The sequence below is a fragment of the Nipponia nippon genome, unplaced genomic scaffold (genome assembly GCF_047370975.1).
Source record: "Nipponia nippon isolate SJK-2023a ecotype South Korea unplaced genomic scaffold, ASM4737097v1 scaffold_5, whole genome shotgun sequence".
Lineage (NCBI taxonomy): Eukaryota > Metazoa > Chordata > Aves > Pelecaniformes > Threskiornithidae > Nipponia > Nipponia nippon.
Window position 1 is genome coordinate 92,536,604 of NW_028262369.1, and position 20,668 is coordinate 92,557,271.

The 20,668-nt window shown below is 42.8% G+C and overlaps 1 protein-coding gene across 1 annotated transcript in view; it reads right to left on the bottom strand.

Annotated features, from left to right (window-relative positions):
- NCKAP5 (NCK associated protein 5) overlaps window positions 1-20,668 on the bottom strand; it is a 406,910-nt gene that overhangs the window by 259,667 nt on the left and 126,575 nt on the right. The window contains exon 4 of the mRNA XM_087733741.1: window positions 15,938-16,015. Within this exon, the coding sequence (XP_087589867.1) occupies window positions 15,938-16,015 (78 nt within the window). The remainder of the gene's footprint in view (window positions 1-15,937; window positions 16,016-20,668) is intronic.

Sequence of the window (20,668 nt, forward strand, 5' to 3'; positions counted from 1 at the left end):
TTTCACTGCAATTTTTATTGACCTACTAACCTGTAACTCTGGGAAGCCTGGAGCTAAGAATGCAATAATGGCTAGCAAATACAAGTCTCCAAACAGAGTGTAATAACCTTAAGTAAACTACTGCCAAGCCAAAGTCCTGCAGATCAAACAGTTCCCACGAAGCCTTATGCTATTAACTAGCAAAGAAGTCCCATGATATCTCCATAGTCATGCACAATAACCGAGCACTGCGCTTCTGTTTACTTACATAGCTTATCTGCAATCCTGTAATGTATACAGTCAATGCCTCAGATGTAAATCACTTGGCTATTTAATGTTACTTCACTTGTGAAAAACCTTGCTAGCTTTCTCATGATAAACAAGGGGTTTATCTGGAATATCAGTTTTTAAGGGATGTAAAAATTTACAGTGGATGTTTATAAACCATTTCAATTCGGGAGTCAATTTTTCTATCATTACGCGGAGAAAAAGAATTGCAAATACATAAAGTTAGCAACAATGTGGTATTCAGGCGGCTCTGCTTTTTCACTAAAGGCAAATGCAAGGCCCAGTCACCTTTATTCTACCTTATTTCAGTCATTTTCTCGGTAAACCCACCTCAGAAGATGGATAGTGGATGTCCCAACCTACTAAAGCCCAGGATCAACAACTGAACGCCTGGCGGGACAGCAGTGGGTCACTCAGCACTCTCTTTACACCCTATTGCTTTGTGTACTTTAACTCGAAATCATTTCAAAAAGATCTCTTTTCTGCCTCATGTACTTCTCCCACCAGTACAATCTCCTCCCGGTGATCTGTGCCACGCGGAGGAGTCAATCTTTAAATAAGCAGGAATAAAAATAAAAAAGAAATAAAGCTCGTTAGGATGCTCCCGCCAGAGTCGCAGCACAAGAAGAAAAATCTGCTGCCTCTGAAGCAACAGGGCTCAAGTGCAGACACCGCCGGCTTCCCTCCCTGCGGCTCCAGGAGGAAAAAAGAAGGAAAAAAAAAAAAAAACAACCAAACAAGCGCATTGCACTTTTGCCCCCGGCCGAGGAGGGGCTGCGCCCCGCGGCGGGGACGGGCGCGCACAGGCGCGGTGTGGGGCTGCCGGCCGGGCGGCAGCGGCGGGGGGGCCGCCCCGGGGACCGGCGGGCCCGGGGAGCGCGGGGAGGCCGCCCTCCGCCGCCGCGGGGTGCCGGGGCTCCTTCGGCCCGCGGGCTGCGGCGGGGAGCGCAGCCTTCCGCGGGGCGCTGCGTGGCCGCGGGGCGGGGAGGAGGCCGGGCCGGCGGCGGGGAGCGGCGGCAGGTGCCTCCCCCCGCCCGCGGGCCGCGCCCGTCCCCGCTCAGCCCCGCGTCCCCCGGGCGGGGGAGCGGCGGGCGCCGCCGGGGCCGGCGAGGGGGAGCCGGGGAAGGGGAGGAGACGGCGGCGGCGGCGGGGCGGGCAGGAGGCGGCGGCGGGCAGGTGAGGGAGGGGAGGCGCGGCGCGGCGCGGCCGGCTCCTTACCTGCTGGGCGGTGGGGCATGCTGCGGCGGGCGGGGGCAGCGCGTCCCGGCGGGCCGGGGAGCCCCCCGCCGCCGCCCCCCGGGCCGGCCGCCCCGCCGCTCGCCTCTTCCGCTTTGTTCCGCCGCGGCGGCTTCTCCTCCCGCTCCCGCCGCAGCCGCGGGACGCGTAACATGTGCCTGGGCAGGGCGGGCGAGCGCCCGGGGTGGCACTTTCGGCGGGGCGGGGAGCGCGGCGGCCGGGCCCCTCCGCCCCCGGCCCCGCGGAGGAGCGGGGCTGTCAGATCCAGCCCATCTGCCGCGATCGCAATCGGTCGCAACTGAATGGCTCCGGCAAATCCGCGCCGGCAGCAGCAGGGGCTCGCCGCGGCGAGGCGGCGGGGGGGGGGGGGGGGCGGGCGGGGGCGGCCATTGTCTGCGGCGGCGGGGCCGGGGCCGCGGGGCTCCCCCGGGCGGCCGGGCGCCGAGCCCCGTCCTGCCGGCGGCATCGGGGCAGCTGCCCCCGGGCCGCCCTTCTGCGGGGGGTTTGGGCAGCTCCCCCCGCTCCGGCGGGGCTGCCTGCCCGCTGGCGGGCACAGCGCGGAGCGAGCCCTCGGTCTGCATCGCCCACAATGAAATGGAAATCTCGAGTTGATACCGTTTCGGCTGTCTTCGAAAGTTAGGAGAGAAGGCGCTCGGCGGGGCAGAGCGCGGGCCCGCCGTGCTGGGATGACTTGGGAAGCGCCGAGTGCTGCAGCTCTGCTGCACCAGCTCCCAGTGCCAGTGAGGCTGCTGGGGGCCTGGTGGTGCGGCTTGGAGGTAGGAGACTTCAGATGGATGGATGGAGGTTTGCAGGCTTTTAAAACCCCGTGTTGTATGCAAAAACGGTTCCTAAAGAACCACGGAAAGCTTTGTCATACGGTAGTCAAAAAATGGCAAGTAAAAAAATTTTCCCAGTTCCAACAAATCCCATTGGTGTTCTTTTTGGATGCAATCAGATCATTTCTAGACACAATACATTTAGGGGAACCTAAGTGTAGAGTAAGCAAGAGCTCGGGCAGGATTCTCTGGTTTAATTAGAGGAAGTGTGAGATGGAGGTCGTGGAAACAAAGTGAGAAAACCTGAGATGATGCAAACGAGAGAGAGCTGGGTACGCTGGGGTAAAGAGACTGCAGGAATCATGGGGTGCGAAGTAAATCCTCATTATGCTGAGAGAAGAATTAAAGGGTAGAGCTGTATCTGAGAATGAGAGACGAGAAGTACTGGAGAAAGAAAAGCTTCAAAAACGAAGGTGGCAGGAGTTTTTCTGCATTTTGAATTCGGAGGTTTTGAGCAGAGGAGCCATACGCTCTCAAGAATGAATAAATCGTTGGAATTAAGTATGCCACCAGAAATAATGCTCAGGTTCTACTTAACAGATTGGCTGTAGCTGGAGACGGTGCCTTTTGCAGAAGGAACCTCTTCCTGTGGCAGTACAGGGAACAATCTTTGCAGCCAAATATACGACTGTCTTGTCTTAGATAAACCGGTAGCCAGGTCTGTTAACGCGGAGTTTCTTGCAGGTTGGGAATTGTTTTTTTCAGTGTAGTATGGGAACCCCCAAAATTACCTGAATCTGCCAAACTTAAAACCTCCTTTCCGGGAGAGCAGCTTACACAGGCACCTTGGTCTCTCCTGATGAGACACACCGGTTCAGTTTTCTGAGGGCTGATCGAGAGTCCTGGGCTAGTCAAAGTCCTTGGGTTTAAATCAGTGTAATTGGGTGAAGTATAAAGCCTGTACTATGCTGCGAATCAGAGTAGATCATAGAATCATAGAATCGTCCAGGTTGGAAAAGACCCTTAAGATCATCGAGTCCAACCGTTAACCTAGCACTGCCAAGTCCATCTATACCATGTCCTTGAGCACCACGTCTATCCATTCTTTAAATACCTCCAGGGATGGAGACTCAACCACCTCCCTGGGCAGCCTGTTCCAATGCTTGACCACCCTTTCGGTGAAGAAGTTTTTCCTAATATCCAACCTAACCCTGCCCTGGCGCAGCTTGAGGCCGTTTCCTCTCGTCCTATCCCTTGTTACTTGGGAGAAGAGACCGACCCCCACCTCGCTACAGCCTCCTTTCAGGTAGCTGTAGAGAGCAACAAGGTCTCCCCTCAGCCTCCCCTTCTCCAGGCTAAACAACCCCAGCTCCCTCAGCCGCTCCTCATAAGACTTGTGCTCCAGACCCTTCATCAACTAGATGATACAGTGATGTTCTTAAATACTACAAAACTCCGTGAAAGAAAGCTGCAAAGAAGCACGAGAAGGGAACCAGGCAGAATGGCAGCGAAAAGGTCAGTCTCCAAATCCAGCAGGATTTGGGGTCTCCAAATGGATTCTAGTTCTCTGTTAGAATGGGGTTGTCGTGGTTTAAACCATGATCCTGTAGCAGTCACAGCACTGAGTGTCTACTGAAGTGTTTAATTGCTTTGTTGTGCAGGGAAACACCTTGAGCAACTCTCCTAAGTGCTAATTTTAATTACTGAGTTTAAAAATATGTTAATTTTCTGTTTAAATAGAAATAATAACATCCCAATAAAATGTAATCACATTATAATGCCCGTTGCTTGCACAGTCAACCTAAATCGCCTATCCAGATTCCTTTATAATTAGTGATCGAAACTGCAAAGGCTAAATGGTTTTTGAGACTGGGGTAACATAAGGGTGGCTGCACTGGATCTGCCCAAAAGGTCTGTGTAGCTCACTATCGTTTCTCTAACAAGGGCAAAGCCCGAATGCCCAGGGAAAGGTACACCACTTTTCCACTCTCCAGCCATCTGGGAGCTCACGGATGCCCTGAGCCAAGCTTGCCCTCTCTGCGTTTAGTACATCTCATTAGATCTCTTCCGTGACTTTGTCCAGTCTTCAACTGAACCCATGTACACTTTTAAAATCGACAGTACCCTGTTGCGGATGCTCTCAATCTTGCTTACGTGAAAATCTCTTCCTTTCAGTTGTTTTTCGATGTACCACCTGTTAGCTTCATCCTATACCCTGTATTTCTTGCATTGAAAGAAGCAGCGGACAGCCTGCTCCTCTCCATGCTGCTCACGTTTTTAGCTCTGTCATTCCCCTGCCTAAGTTACTGCTTTTTCAGGCTCAGGAGTCCTAGTTGTTCCATAAATGAAAGCCATCTCATGCTTCTGATTACCCTTTTCTGCCCTCCCCTGAACTTTTCCAGTTCTGTTGCACCTTTTCTGAAGTGGGGGACCAGAACTGCAACTGGTATTCAAGATGCAGTAAAATCACCAGCATAATTATGATCCCTTCCTAAGTGTGATACTGCAGATGTTAACATGCTGTGCCAGTCTAGTCAACAAATCTTTCTATCAGTCCATAAATTATTGCATAGCAAGCTTTTATTTAAAGACCGCATCTATCCACAATTCTCCTTTCCCAAATTCCTAGCGCAATCATTGAATGATTTCACCAGATAGGTTAGATTAACCAGGACTACAGGAATGAAAAAGTGCATTGCCAGTCCTGTAACTATTTTCAGGCCCGGGCTTACATCCACTGAAATCAAGAGCAATGGAATTGGTCTCCTACTCTGTAACTAGGAGTGATTTAGAATTAAAAAGAACCAGTATTTATCTACAGTTTTAAAGCTATAATTACAACTTGAAAGCATTTTTTATGCATATCGAGCTTTACCATTCCTGACAGCTGAGATACTGTTCTTCTGTGTCTCTTTAAGATTAATAGTATCTCGGTTTCATACACAGCAATAAGTACATGTTCCAAATCATTAATTATTTCTTGTCCCTAGGCTTGCACAATTTTATCTAGCATAGATGTTTATAAAACAATACACTAGTCTTCAAACAAAATTCATTACTTTGCTTACCATTGCTTTGGAGTGACAGTAAAAACACAATGCTTGCACTTCGGAACACTGAAATGAAGTAGATGATAGCATTAGCTCGACACATTAATGGTAACCATAGTTTTAAATGCAGAAACCCAACAGCTGGCACTGACAAATGCAATCATCGCCCAGTATAGGAATTTTGTCATTTTCTCAAGAGACATCAAGCTACTGTTAAAGATGGGCCAGATGCTTCTTAAACTGGCTTCTGACTCTCAGCTGGCATCATGTACATGGGGAGGTGATTCGCCTCTGCCCACTGTTGAGTTCCGCAGCTCTTTCAAATGGGAGATACTTGGGAAAGAACAGGTACGTTGGCAGGTTGGAAGTGACCGATTTGCCCAGTAATCAATAATGCCAAAATAACCATGTAATCTTCAAGAGGGTCTGTGCTTCAGGGAGAAACGTCATACTTACTTAAAAATCTGGGGGGAAGAAGCCTCCAGAAATGTACAGTTATTAAGGTTAACTCACTTATTGTACTTTTTTAATAGTGATTTATTTACTCAGGGCTGAAGCTGTATCTAGGCGATGTAACACTAGATTTTCAGATGTTCTACCTAAAGGTTACTAGCACTTAACACTAGCCGTGTTCCAAAACTGTATTAAACATGAATAGGGCAGAAATCGCTTGTATTGACGTCATTTATAGAAACAGTTCCCCTTTCAGCCTGACACAGGACACTGTTCAGTGAGACCTGGGGCAGCACTGCCCTTTTGGGGACTTCAATTCAAATATCGGAACGATTGCCTGCGCATCTGGGAAAACTGCCAGGCAGGCTATTGCACAAAAAGCTGCGTGATGGTGGCTGACGGGGACCCTCACTGAGCACCCTGCACTGGCAGAAAAAATCACTTCATGAATCAGCCGCTCGAGGAGCGGTTCCAGAACAAACTGGTCCCCAATAACCATGTTGGCATTTCCCAGTCCAGACTGGTAAGCAGGACTACGGGAAGACTCGCGGTCTGGCTGCTGCCTTGTTCCGACATCTGTTACCGTCAGCTCCTGCTGCTGATGGTTACATTCAGCCTGAGAAGGATTCTATAAAAGTTTTTTCTTGATCTCAATGGAAATTTGGAATTTAGATCTTGCATGGAAATTCTGTGTATCTTTTGAATTGGCTGAAGAAAGGGTCAAGTGCTGCCATTTGCACATTTCCACATTGCAGAACAGAAGCGAAAGGAAATCATGACGTTCCTGTCGCTGGGAGAAGGCCAGCGTTTGCCAATTTTTCAAGCGTTTCTAACAGTGTTATTAGAGAAAAGGAGAAGAGGGATTGAGAGTGCTTCCAACTTTGATCGGTGTTTGTGGACCCATCTCTCCCAGGGCCCTGCAGGAAGACGGGTCCTTCCTTTGCATTTGATCTCTCTTCCCCAACTGGGAAGAGTGGAAGATCATAAAAATACAGGAAGCCTTACAGGAACCACGCCGTACGCACTTGTTTCTCTCAAAAGGGCTTAAGAGGCTCTCGACTTCCCTGGTAGAGGACTAAGAATCTGCTGAATGAAAAACAATATTGGATTTATTACAGCATTATCAGGAACTGAACTGGGAAGAATTTGAGAGGTAGCATCAAACTAGCACCAAACCTCCTCAAGTACTGAGCAGTACAAGCATCTGCCTCTTCTGGCACCACGTGGAAGCAGGCAGGCTTATCCCTCTGCCGTCTTCAAAGGTGCTACATAAATTACAGCGAACTAAATATCCTGCAAAAGCTGGTATCTCCTTACTGCTAAGCATTTGCTGGAGATTAATCTAGGTTTTCTATTTTTTGCTTACTTAAGTTACACTTTCTAGACTCTGCTCAGCTAATCAGGTGGTAATAAAACTAAGAGGTCTGTATTTTGCAAGCTTTTATTCATTTTTCAAAATCTCAGGGGAATATCTACATAAGCAAGAGTTTGCAAATTCTGAGCTATGCCGATTTAAGTAGGAAAAAAATACGCTCAGGTCTTTAATATCTGATGAATGCTGCCTTCTATTTGAAACCTTGTCCCTAGTGGAACCCATTACAATAATGTTTATACAGGCTTATGCTATAAATGCGTGATATTTTCCCTACAGCAGAATATGTTGGAATTTACTCCTGATTAAAAAAAAAATGTGCAAATGGGCCGTATCCCAGAATATGGGTTGCTATAGACATAATTATACCCTTTTATTAACAAATAAAGCAATGGAAAATATAGTTTGTTAACATAAAAAGGGCTTCATACAACAAGCAGAATTGATAGGAAGCGACCCTGGATCTCCTGCAACGTGTGTCAACGGGAAGCCAGCCAAATCCTACAGAATTAAAGGAAACTTTCAGAAAGCTGAGAAGTACCTCCCCAAGCTCTTCCAGCCTGATTACAGTCAGCGTTAGAGCTGAAGAGGCGATCAGGTGAGCCTCCTGGAGAAGGCTAAACTGCACTTCTGCAAAAATACACTCCAGTACGTCTGGATCTTTAGCTGCCAAGTGCACACAAAGCCTGGAGAGAGGTGCTGACTGTTGCAGTAGAAAGCGGGAAGATGACAGTGATGGATCAGCGCATGCTTAACATTAAATAACAAGAAGAGGCGATGTCACAGCAATATTTCGGTTGCACAGGTGTCCTGCTTTCAACTCAGGTGGTACTTGTCCTGTAATAGGCCCAGCCACATGACACAGGTACCTACATCCATGGTTTTCCCTATGTTAAAACCCTTTGCACCAGCACAGCAACACCAATATACTTTAAAATAAACTGCCTCGAGAGAACAGGGTGGAGCCCTTCTCTCCTTCTCCCCTTGCCTCTACCCATCCCCTGACAGAGGAGATCTTTTACATGGACTTTTATACTGTGGAGTGACAAGGGCCAAGGACAGGAGTTGGAGAGGACGCTTCCAAGATAGGTCTTCTCTTCCACACCTCATCATGCTATGAACCATAGATACAAGAAAATGCTCTCCCATCATGGAGCACAGGATAAGATTGTCACCAGGCTTGCTTTAAGCCATAAAAACTTTTAAAGATTCAAGCAGTGATGCGGGACCTTCATTCTCCAGATAGGAGTGAACAGGGTGACAACACACAGTGCTGTGACATGAGAAATACAACTTTATTATTGATGCACTGAACTGGAACACACAAAAACTCTGGCTCACACACAGATCTCTTGTATAAGCTCCATTACTTAGTATATTCACGACTTTATTTTTCTCTGTAAAAAGCGATTATGTTATTTCTTGTTTCATCCTTGGGGCTAAGGAGATGAAAACCGTTTCTCACTTTGTGTGGAACAATGAGGCCCTGTTCTCACTTGGGGTCTTAAAGTCTTGCTTTAATGTAATTTAGAAAAAATAAAAATGGTTGAGCATTACAGAATGAAATAGAAATGCTAAACTTGATTATTTAACTTCTCTTTCACGAGTGAAACTGATTTACAGGGAAAGGTGCTAACCTGACTTGCATGACTTCATATACATTTTCTCACTGGCCTCTTCTACATCTGCCATCAGCACTGCCCCGTTTGTAGACTTTATTAGTGAAACGGGTCAGTGACGTGCCATTCCTTTAAAAATAACAAATTCATAAATTCTCCGTTTCTCCTTCCTTAAACCCAGCACCCTCTCTAAAACCCCATCTCCCAGCCTGTGTCTGTGCACTGCTCATTTCTATAATACATTTTGACATCCTGTTTTTATAAGAGCCCAAATTCTCCTTTGTTGCCTTGATGTAAATCCATGGGTTTTCCTCTGCCAAATAGGAAACAGAGGCTCCATGTAAAAATACAGTTGTTCAGTCTTAAAGAAGACTTCAGGGCAATGTCACTGTTACTCATAGGAATTATTCTTCGCTCTGTGAATAATTCCAATAAAATAATTGGAATTATCTGAGGAGTGAAATATGATTCAACATGAATAAGCGTGGCTGTGCCTAGACATTAGTGGAAGACTAAATTCAACACCAAATAATAAAAAGAGACTACAGACAGTTTACATTTGGAAATGTTTGATTTTTTAAAAAAGACTAGATAATCTCTGAGCAACAACAACAGATACTTGCGTATTCATATCTTGTGGATCATTATGTTGATGTGTTCTTTGGATCCGTATCTGAAAACGGAGGTACCGTTTCAGATGAGTAGGTGGTCTGACGTTTCCCCACGTGGCCGGTCCTTTTGGGTCGGCCTGTGTTTCCCCCATGCAGCGATGCTGCGGTTCTGCCCACTGCCTGCTACCTGAAGCGAAGTGTGCCCCTCAGGAGACACGGACAAAAAACCCGCCATACACACTTAGCTTCAGATAAAATCAGCTGAAAGCATTTTTTTTTTTCTAACCCTAAATAGCCACTAAAGTAATATGTGTATCTGCATAGAGAAAAGATTTTGTTCATATAAAAAATCTAAAACAGAGAACCATGCCAAGATTATACATTTCATTTCCCAGCATACAAATGAGGATCTAATTTACTCTGGGCTGTTCATGCATTTTGCTTTTAACAAACATCCATATGTCAAATAGACCTTCCACATACTTCCCTGCTGGAGTTTTTTTTCCTTTCAACTTGGTAGGGAACATTTGTGATCCTTATTCTACCAAATATATCTAAAGAATATATTTTGCTCAAGGCCTTCTATTTTTTAGTCTAAGAGAAACAAATCAATTCATAGCTCTGGCAGTCTCGCTGTTAAGACAAGCATACATCTGTGCAAAATACCCCAATCCCTAATTAATTACAGAATGTTATTAACATTTTAGAATTTAACATGGGTTAATTTCTGTAATTTTATAAACATGACCATATGGAAGTTACTTTTTAAAGACCACTTTTGATCTTTTGTCTGCAGTTTTAAAATCTGGGTAGTTTAGCATAGATACGGAGATACATACGTGTATCAAAATTATTTTGCATTCAGATATAAATCCTTGATGTCATAACTTCAGTAACTGAGGCTTGACACTTCACCCCTGACTGATGGCCAGTGTTCATGGGAGTTTTCTCTGGTTAAAGGAAGTAGGCTGAGAGTCATATTCTTTAAAATTAGTATTTGTTATGAATGTATAACACCAAAAATCATCCCAGGTCATATTTCTCATACACCACAGCACATCAAATTGAGCTTAATTTTAAGTCAGCTTAGTCAATACTCCACAAAAACATGCCCAACCAGAGTTAAAATGCCTCACTGTTGAAGGAGATTTACTTATTGATCAGGTAAAGAGTTGCACATAAAATGACTCTCAACTTTTACCAGTTGAGCTCTGTTATTTTATATGACTAATCAGTGCAACTGATAAATTTCAAACAGCTGTAAACTTGTGTAAGATGCCTGTTTTACTTTTTATTTGTTTAAAAGACAGCGATCAGTCTTGAACATTGGGATAAATGATACTCAAATATGCACTTTACTGCAACTTGCAACAAGTGTTCTAGCGGCTGTCCCGTCTTTTCCCTTGGTTACAAGTTTAGGATTTCTAATGGACTTAAGTAATCCATAAAGTTAATTTGCAATCTTTAACCTATTCTCTCTTAACTTTTCTGTGATCCTATTAAAAATATGATTTGTAAGGCAAACAGTAAAAGACTTGCTTTTCTATAGACTCGTCATTCACACTACTCTCATCCAGTTCAGTCATGAAAAAGTATCTGTAACCGCTGTGGTGTGAGATAGGCATTGTACCGGGGAGTCAAAGGAAGCGAGCGGCTGTCATTCACGGATAATACAATGGCGGTGCTTTTGGGGGCCTGGAACTACATCTGCACTGCTCACTGAACCATCCAAATTTACACTCAGCTACAGAAAAGCACATGCGGCCAAAAATCAGATACATTTTTAATTGGTATCCTAATGCGCATATTCAAATACTAATCCTTGGTAGAATTGTGTATCTGAAGCAGTATTGCCAACTCTGTTAGACAACTTGGTAGCCTTATATGTTTTTTATCTACATTTTTGTGTGAGTTTTTTCACACTCAACATCACCGATCAGAAGCCCCAGCTTTCGATAGACATATATGCTGTTGTAATGTTAGTTGGAAACATCCAAGTACCTGTGGTGACTGAATGACTCCTAATTGCCAAACTCAGTTCTGCTCTGCCTCGGCCAGCCTCACCTACAAACACTAAGGAAACTGAAAGGAATACATCAGTGTTTTAAGGGATTTTCCAAATTTATCGTATATAGCCAATGTTATATCCAGCAGTGTTGTAGAGATGTAGCAAAAAACCCCCAAAACAGCACTACTACTCCCCCAAAAAATACAGCAAAACAAAAAACCGAGAAAGAGATGAGAGGCAGGCGTTACTGGCTAATAGCACAAAACACCTTTTTCCTGGCTTTATCCACTGGCAAGATGGTGTGACAAGACAGGTGGACTGAATATCGAGAAGCAAAGAAGGAGGAAGCCTTACGCTCTTAAAAACCACGCCAAACCAGTCCAAACCAAACCAATCTCTGCCTGCTGATCGTGGGCTACAACAACAATTCTGCAAGATAATTCATTCCAAATACAGTCTATAACCCACATTAGCATCACAGACCAGAGGCTACTTTTGCTATCAGAAACTTCCAGAAAGGGTTAAAACGGGGTTTCAGCCCCAAGACCTGGCTGCTTTGACCTTAATTCCCCTCGGGCCAAGTCACTAAGCCACTGACAAGAAAAAGATACTTGTGCAGAGCATGACCTTATTTAGCTGGGGTAGCATTTGTGTTTTTTCACAGCCTTCATTACTGTAATATCATAGATAGGGTTTTTCATTTGTTTGCCATGCAACTTATTCCCCTAAGATTAGTCCTTTTCTAGTCAAGCAGTTTAAAGCTAATCACAGTTGTTATTTTAATCTGTGCTCACCATTAAGAATTCTTGCGGAGCTATTTTACTTGTTAGCAATTACGGTCTCCCAATGGAAGTTCATGATTACAGCAAAAGCAACCTGTTTAATACTTGGCACCTCTTTAGTATACAAGCATTAAACCCAGGAGCATAGAAGCATGCTAATGCTGCTGATGAAAGTATAGCAAATCTATTTAACAAAGTCTGGTTTTAAAATACAGCATTGGAGAAATGCCATGCGGTCCTCACACATTTGTGGTCCTCCGCCTCTGTGTTATTCATTACTGTAATCAGGTAATAAGGTGCTGTTGATCCTTCATTCATTTTATGATTGTCACGTCTGAAATGCAGGATATCCTAACACTTTCACCAAGACAGACTAAAGGTTCGGTCCTGGTTCCAGTAGTACCAGTAATAAAATTCCCGTGACAAGTCTGAAGAACAGGGTCCGACCCTTGCATATTTAGGCAGGCATCCTATGCTGAAATATGAATTCTTTCTTCTGTTAAAGGAACTGGTAATTGCTGTCACTGATCTATGTGTCAAGACTTAAAAATGATGATCTACTGTCAAGGTCAATTAGCAAAGGCCGCAGGAGCAAATTTCTGCTCCTCATGTTGATTGTCCACGTGATTCTGCCATAAAAATTATACATAGTAACACACATTAGCTGAATTAGACAGAGAATGAAATGACTACGTGAGAAACAACACTGCAGGGGGATCCTCCACCCCGACCCAATTCTGTTCTATTTAAAGTTATTTCCAGACAGGGTAGGGCAGAGAAACCTAAAATAATCCAGTGTTCTGGTTCAAGCTGATACAGTGAGATGCACAATCGCTGTTGTGATCATCTCCAGTGATAAATGTTGGTGATTTACATTGACAGGGGTTGGATTTGTCGCACGTTGGATAAATTTATTTTGTTCAAACTTGAGAAATGGGGGAACCACTGACAAGTCAAATATGCTATCATTTTCATCATTCTTCATGTGAAAATAATTATTGTAAAATGTTCTGTATAAGAAAAGCTATGTTAAAAAAATCTGCATCTCCACATACTAGTGAGGTACCTTCACTCGTTGCTGTAAAGGTTTTAAAGAACAGAACATCTGAAGCTGAGCTAGAGGTCTATTTTAGTAGAAAGCTATAAAACGTGACCTAACCATAGTCAGTTCTCCTGGGACGGCAATTACAGCAATAAATGTTCCACAGCAGATGCTAATGCCGTGTATAAACAGTCGTCCTCTAAAATGAAAAGAAATTTTTGCCCCCACATGTCTTTTAGGGTCCCATTGTACGTGTGGAAATGTAAAGGAAATGTAAAATTGATATGCGCACCATGACATCGGCTTTAGTCTCCTCTGTCTTAGCCTGGCCTCTATAAATCTGTCCCGGCTGTAAGTAATGCTGAAGGAGCTAAATGGTCAGAATTTGTGTCTGTCTTTTTTATTAGCTCGCCTAGAGTAAAGTAGAGGTTATCGGTCAACGTCAGGTTCAGCGCCCAGTGACCCACTGGGTTAAAATTGTGGTAGTCACAAATCAAGAGCATAATGAAGTCTGAGAAGAGGGCTATGCTGATTTATTAGGACATCTGTCTGGCTATAGACAGCCTAGTACTGTCCCTGCGTAGTGCGAGCTATTAGCATAATCCTCACCATGAAACATCTTAGAGATTTAAAAGAGAAAAATAAAGTGTTCAAAGAAGACCGGCAAAACCAGAAGGGTTTATCTTGTAGTGCTCATTGTAAGTCTTAACTTTTTATGCCAATACCCCATAAAAATAATAGTTAAAGTAAACTAATATTAAAAATAAATTACTGTCTTCAGTTTTCCAAACCCAGTGAATTTTCAGAACACATCTGAATGTCTATTTGTAATAAAATAAAGTCACTACCCCTGCTACTTTTCAAAGACTTTCTCATCTTTTAATTTTTTATTATTCATTTATATTTAACCACGGTAGTGTCATCCACATATAATGTTATCATCACCTTCATTCTTACAAAAACAGTCTCCTGAATTCTGTAATCTTAAATGTAAACTTCAGTGTTTTGTGCCAATTATTTTGACTACTTTTAAAAGAAAGCAGGAATTAAACACAAACTTTCTGAGTTTTGCCTATAAATAAGACTAAGCCCGTATCATAAATGCTGTATGCTGTAAATGCTGCAATACTGCTTTCTGTCCTATAGGCCAAGAAGTTTGTGAGATGCATACCAACTAGTAGTCATGTGCAAAGCTACTTTTTTTGTACATAAGAAGCATTCAACTGAAAAATCAGACAGATCGTTATTTCTTCCTTGATCAGAACTAGGATGAAACAGGTTTTAATCTATGAAGATTAAACTATTCCCTGAAGATTACTTTCTATTTGACTATGTATTAAAGATTGTCACCGCTCATATGCCTTCAGAAAAAAAAGTTAAATATTGCATTTAAAAAAATATATATGGCTGTGAATGTTGAATGAGTTTCATCACTGGTATCATTCAATTTCCTCTGTATTAGATGTTATCCCAGATAGGAATTTAGCTGGTAACTATAAAAATATGAGACAGTGAGTAGCTAATAAATAGATGCTTTGAAAATGCAAAGTACAAGCAAACACTGCAAAGTGCTGTCACCCAGATCTTTTTAGACCAGCTGTGATAATAACAATTGTATACAAATTAAAAGTCTGGAAATGAATTTAAAAATTCAAGAGATAATTAACTCATTAAGGGTGTGAGACTTCTGCGGCTTCTGAAGATTAGGTAATTTCTTGGCTATCTTTACCATTTCATATCAGAACAGCCCTGAAACAACAGCTAGAGAACAGTACTGATGAAATACAATAAAGAAGCTATAGATTTAGACATTTTTGCCATCACATCACTGTTATGAATGATGCTTGATCAACTTTGGAAAGATGCAAACAATGCACACCCTCTTGTCCTAGCTAACGAAGGTGTCGGCAGTAACACAGCAGCAGTACCACTGACAACGTAATAAAACTGCTGTTGTAAAGAGGAAACTATGTCTGGAATGAGGTGAGCACCTTTTTGCGAGAGCTCACAACCTTGCTCGGTGAGTAGACAACATTTCGTAGACCAGATGAATGCATGGAGGTTTGCAAGGCCCTATAGCTGTCTTCCCAGCGACGCAGAGTTTGAGGAGACCTTCAGAAGTGCTTGTGCAGTTATCATCACATTTGCTGTACGGCAGAGTAGAAATGCCCACTAGCTGCACACTAGCATGTGGAAATCACTGCTTTGCTTAAACCAGAGTTAAGTCTGGGCAGCCTGCACTGACCAACGCGGATAGAGAAGAAATAGAAATTCTGCACTATCAATCAAGAGTACTGCAAAATTTTTCAACTGTGTTTATTTTAGTTCCAAAACTCTCAATTTCTCCTACTGCTATGCTGGGGTTTTGGCTACAGTTTGTGTGCCATTCAGTGAAAACACTTATACTGAAGTGTATCTAAGACCATTTCTTAAATTCAGTCCAATTAAAAGAATCTGAAGTGGATTTAGCACCCACTGCTGAGAAAATGGAACATGAGGAAACCTGTGCGTGTGTGTAACTGCCCAGAGTAGCAAAGGCAAGATTCAACTCGTGTGTGATGCCCTACTTATTTCACTCAGGTAAGATTTGCTAGTCTGCAAAGAACTAACAAGTGGAGAAACTGAATACCCAGTCCTGTACTTGAACTCAAGAATGAAAACTATGGAGTGCAGTACTTTTTCCAAAATAGCAACGTAAATAAATACGTATGTGCATAGTACTTGCCTCCATAAATTCCAGCGTTGTTCTTCCAGCTGAGTTACTAAATGCTCTATGTATTTGTTTGAGTCCATATATTCCTAAAAGAAAAATGATTAAAAGGTTGGTTAGTTTTTCAATGTTCAAAGCATTTCTAAAATTTCGAGTAAAAGACAGTCAGAGTCAGTTTGTGGAGTCCGCTTTCATTTTGCACCCGAGGTTATCCCATGTACGCAGAAATCACAATGATGTAAAAATCTAGATTAAAGCCAAATTTGGATTCATACCGAATGAACAGGGCAGTAGCCCGATACACTTTTCAGAGATTATTTGAGGGGAAGACAAAAGGCGGTGAGGATATGCAAGCAGCACAAATAAATTAGAGTAAATATAAATACATATCCATATTCTAAGCCCAGTATCATCTTCCCTGGATGCAGACTGAAAAATAACTTCTCAACAGTGCAGTCACTGTTTTGGTGCACATTTTGTTTACCTTAGGTATAAATCAAAGTGAACTGAATATTTGACTCAAATATTTATTTCATGCATGGTATGAAAAATATTATAGCATGTACCCTATTTGAAAATGAAACTATAATTCAGCTCCTATATAATTTTCCAGTTCAGCTTTTGCAGATGCTATAACTTGCAATATCAGTTGTATGAAAGCTACTGTATTTGTGTCTAGACAGAATTTCTGATAATTAATCATGATCAGCTGAACAACTCGGATTTTTTTCTGATTGAAGCCTATTCTTTAAACTCAATGCAAAGAGATGATGGTTATTCTCAGCAGAGAAATACGTCAGTAATAGAAATATACCACTTCATTTCCAGGAGGAAGGCAACTTCAGTGTTATTTATATAACATATTTCAGAATGAACCCACAGAATAACGTGTGATATAATATGATATATTTGTGTGACAGCAGTACCAACACAGCCACATTAGTATTATTCTGAAAGCCTATCAGTAATAATATAACTCTCTTGAAATATCTCGCCAAAACAAAAATATATTTCAAACCTCATACTTCAGGAAATAACAAGTATTGGAGTACTACATGGAAAAGAATCCATCTTCACTTTCTGGAGACAAAAGCTCTGCTTTTATAGCTCCACTGTTTTAGCTTTGGACTCATCACAAAACCACTTTGTTAGGTTCTTGTTTGTATTAGGAGTTGTTTCTTTACTATTATTATTTATTTTGTGTACAAATATGGATTTTAGTTGCAAAGTAGTTGGTTCTTCTGAGCCATTTATCTTCATGACCAGAAATATGAGATAGCTACCACAGGGACAGTACATCATCATGTCTTCTCAAGGTGAAGATAAATGTTAGCTGATTTTAATGATCATGATTTTTATATAAATGTACAGTTTTATTTTTCAGGACTGGAATTGTTCTAAGTGATTCTGTGTTTCTGCCCACAGTAATTATTTTCTTGTTCTGATTGAGAGAGGGAGAGTGGTTCCTCAAAGGCTATCGTGACGCAGAGAAATGGTCCCTGGCCCAGACAGAAAGGAAGAGTAAGAAGCTGCTCCCCAGGAGCCTGTGCAAATGCATCTCAGCTGTAACCTTCAGACTGCGTTGCTTGAAAACCTTGGGGTATTCTGAAACTTTCCATTAAACTCTGTTGTTGCCCCAGGCTTAAATTTTAATCTAACTGCTGTAGATAGATGTATCTTGTAGGTGTTACTTTCAGAAAACATAAACTAATGTAAATCCTGAGAAACGCCGTGAACTTCAGAGCTGTTAACACAGCTTTTGTATCAGTGCTGTTGAGATTAGAAGCTGGCTTCAGCATCGGCTCTTACTCTCCCCGTTACTCAACTGAGTTGAATTTTACTTGGAGTACACCATGTCAATTAAGCAGCCAGCTTCTTCTAAGCCAAGTAAAGTCCTTCTGTAATACACACATCTTACAGTTCAGAAAAAATATACTGTACAAACGTATAATGATGAATACTTGTAGTACCAAGTTCTTTAAAACAAGCTGCCTTTTTTTACTTAATATTTTTTACTACAATGAACCTGGTATAAATTAGTATTAATACCTTTATATCTTTTTAATGTAATATTAAACAATATTCCTGATTTATTCATCAGTGCACTTTGCCCTACAGGCAAGGATAGGATCAGCAGTTTTATTCTGCATAATTCTGCCACGATAATGTAAAAAACTCATTCTGAAGCAATTTTCTCAAAAATATTATCTAGAAATAAAGACAATGGGGAAAAAGAAAGCAATGTGTTTATCCTGTATGGCTGCTGCCTTAATGTTAAGTTTTTCCTGTGGCAAATCAGAAATATTGTATTTCTCTTTGAAGACTTGCAACTCAGGAGTAGGTAATCTTTAAGTGTGCAAAAGTGATGTAAAAAAATCAACCATGATATGATAGAAACATCGTGATTAGAAGTACCTCCTTTCTTCTGTGCTGCTGTGGCACATTCATGTGCCAGCCGTGTCCAAAGCAAGCCATCTGCTTCAGACAAGGTCTCTGTTCCCAAGCCCAGGTTTCTGCTCTTTTCTGTTATCAGCTATCCCAATAAGCCAAATTCTGCAAACCCTGGAGCAGAACCCAGTATTATCATTTTGCCAACATGAAGCAAATAGCAAACAGTGATTTGAAATTTAGAGCAACTCTGTGATTTAGGATAACTTGGCACGATCAGAGAAAGCATAAAATCTGAAGAAAAAAACCCCTATAGTAATCATACTTTTTCACAAAGACTATATATAGAGTTTAGCAAAGTACAGACATTTTTCAGTACCCAATAGATCACATCAAGAGGAGTAATGCAAATATTTTGTATCTTCCTTGGAGCTCTGTCATACAAATACTTGCACCATGTAGGCTTTGCATAGCGTGGCTAACTGTCAAGTCTGAAAAATTACACGGAGCATCACTTTCTGATGCGAACATACATCTTCAGGAGTTTGCATTATTGGAAGGAGGATCCAAGTGATCCACACATACATTAGAAAAATACCTTTTCCTTATGAAAACAGAGACAATCCAAGAACTGAGTAAGGATAAGAATCATGGAAGTAGACGTGACCGGTACTTACACTAGATACTAATAAGACAGATCAATCAAACAGGAGAGAAAGGCTGTGGCCCCAGGGTTTCAAAAGGGGCTTACAATTCTGCCTGTTGCCCCTGGAAGGCTAAACACTGAGCACCTGCAAAGCAGGACAGGGGTAAGGCTGTGTAAGGCCAGGTCGACATTTCTGAAATTATACAGCATTGTTAATCTGAAGTTGGAGCCTCCAAATTAGTGTATTTTTATGAATATGATGGTATTATATAGTGACTCTGCTGGTTGTGGAATCACCATTTGTGCTGTTACTCCCGATTGTACCAGACCTCGGCAGCCTGAGCTGTGTTGGCCCCACTTTGAGCCCCACTCCGATCTCCAGTGATTCCTCTCAACCTGCAGGATTACCGACAAGTCCATCATTTAAAAAAAAAAAATATTTTTTTCATCCTTTTCAGAATAATGGGTGAAACCTGTCCCCTTTCTTCTCAATTAGTTAGCTTCCAGCTAGGAGGATTTCACTGCTCCATGTATTCTCCTGTAATGCTATATAACTTCACTGTTTTAAGGAAAAAACCTTCTGTAATATGTTTAAATGCAGTAGAAAATCTTTCTAATAGCTGTGTAGATTCTGGCATCCAGGAGGAGCTGGTATGCAAACGTCACATACCAGCGCACCTAATTTAGAGAGCATTAGAGAACTGCTTTACCAAAATTGTCACTGTTTTGAGCTGAAGCACAAGCCTACAAATATACCTAAGTATGGTTTTTGACAGAACTAAGTATCTAACTTTGCAATGCTGTATTGTTTTGCCTTTTTTTTTTTTTCTTTTCTTTGTTAGCTGGATGGCTGTCAGGAAAAAAAGGGGAAGAGAAAGGAAATGAAGTGCCTCCACTGAGGCCCGGGATCCACTGCTCAGTGTTTTGGTTGGTTATGTGGGTATTTGTTCTGGCATATCCATGTTGTTGTGCTGGGCAGGGTATCAAAAATTATACAGCACACAGAACATTTTCCCATCCATTGTTACAGAGCAAACCCTTAGGGCAACCTTAGGCTCGTAACACAGGAGTCCCTCGCTGGAAGCTGGAGGTGATAAATTTAAGCTAAAGAAATAGCATGTAGTCTCTGCCTCTCTTAAGGAACTTGCACAGCTTGGTATCAAAGAGAGTTTAATGAGCTTAGCAATATGTGAAAAGGATTAAGGATACAGTCGTTGATCCAGCAAATCACTTGATTACGTACTTAATTCAATAGGGCTACTCATGTGCTAAAAGTTAAGCGTGTGCTTCGGAGGTGTTAGTGGGCAGCGGTCAGTGGGAGGTGGGCAGCCTTGCGCTGGGACCGGGCCGTCCCGCGGCTGCGGCACCCCGGCTCTCCTAAACCCACACGCCTCAACCGGGCACGCGGGGACACGGCAGCGGCCTGCCTACCGCCGCTCTGCCTGTCCTGAACAAGCTCCCGGCGTATGACCCGGGCGCGCAGCTGAGGCGCCCACGTTGTGCCGAAAATAGGGAAACTGGGATAGAGCCTAGGCCAGCACTCATCTTCCTGCAGACCGGCTTCGCAGCAGGGCTGGGAGGTAAGAGTCGTACTCAGCCCTGCAGAGCCCAAAGCATCCCTTTCTTCCTCTGGCACATCTACCACCGCTCCTGGTTCAGTTTGGACGGAGGCTGAGCAGACAGCCCTAACGCAGTCCTCTGCAACACT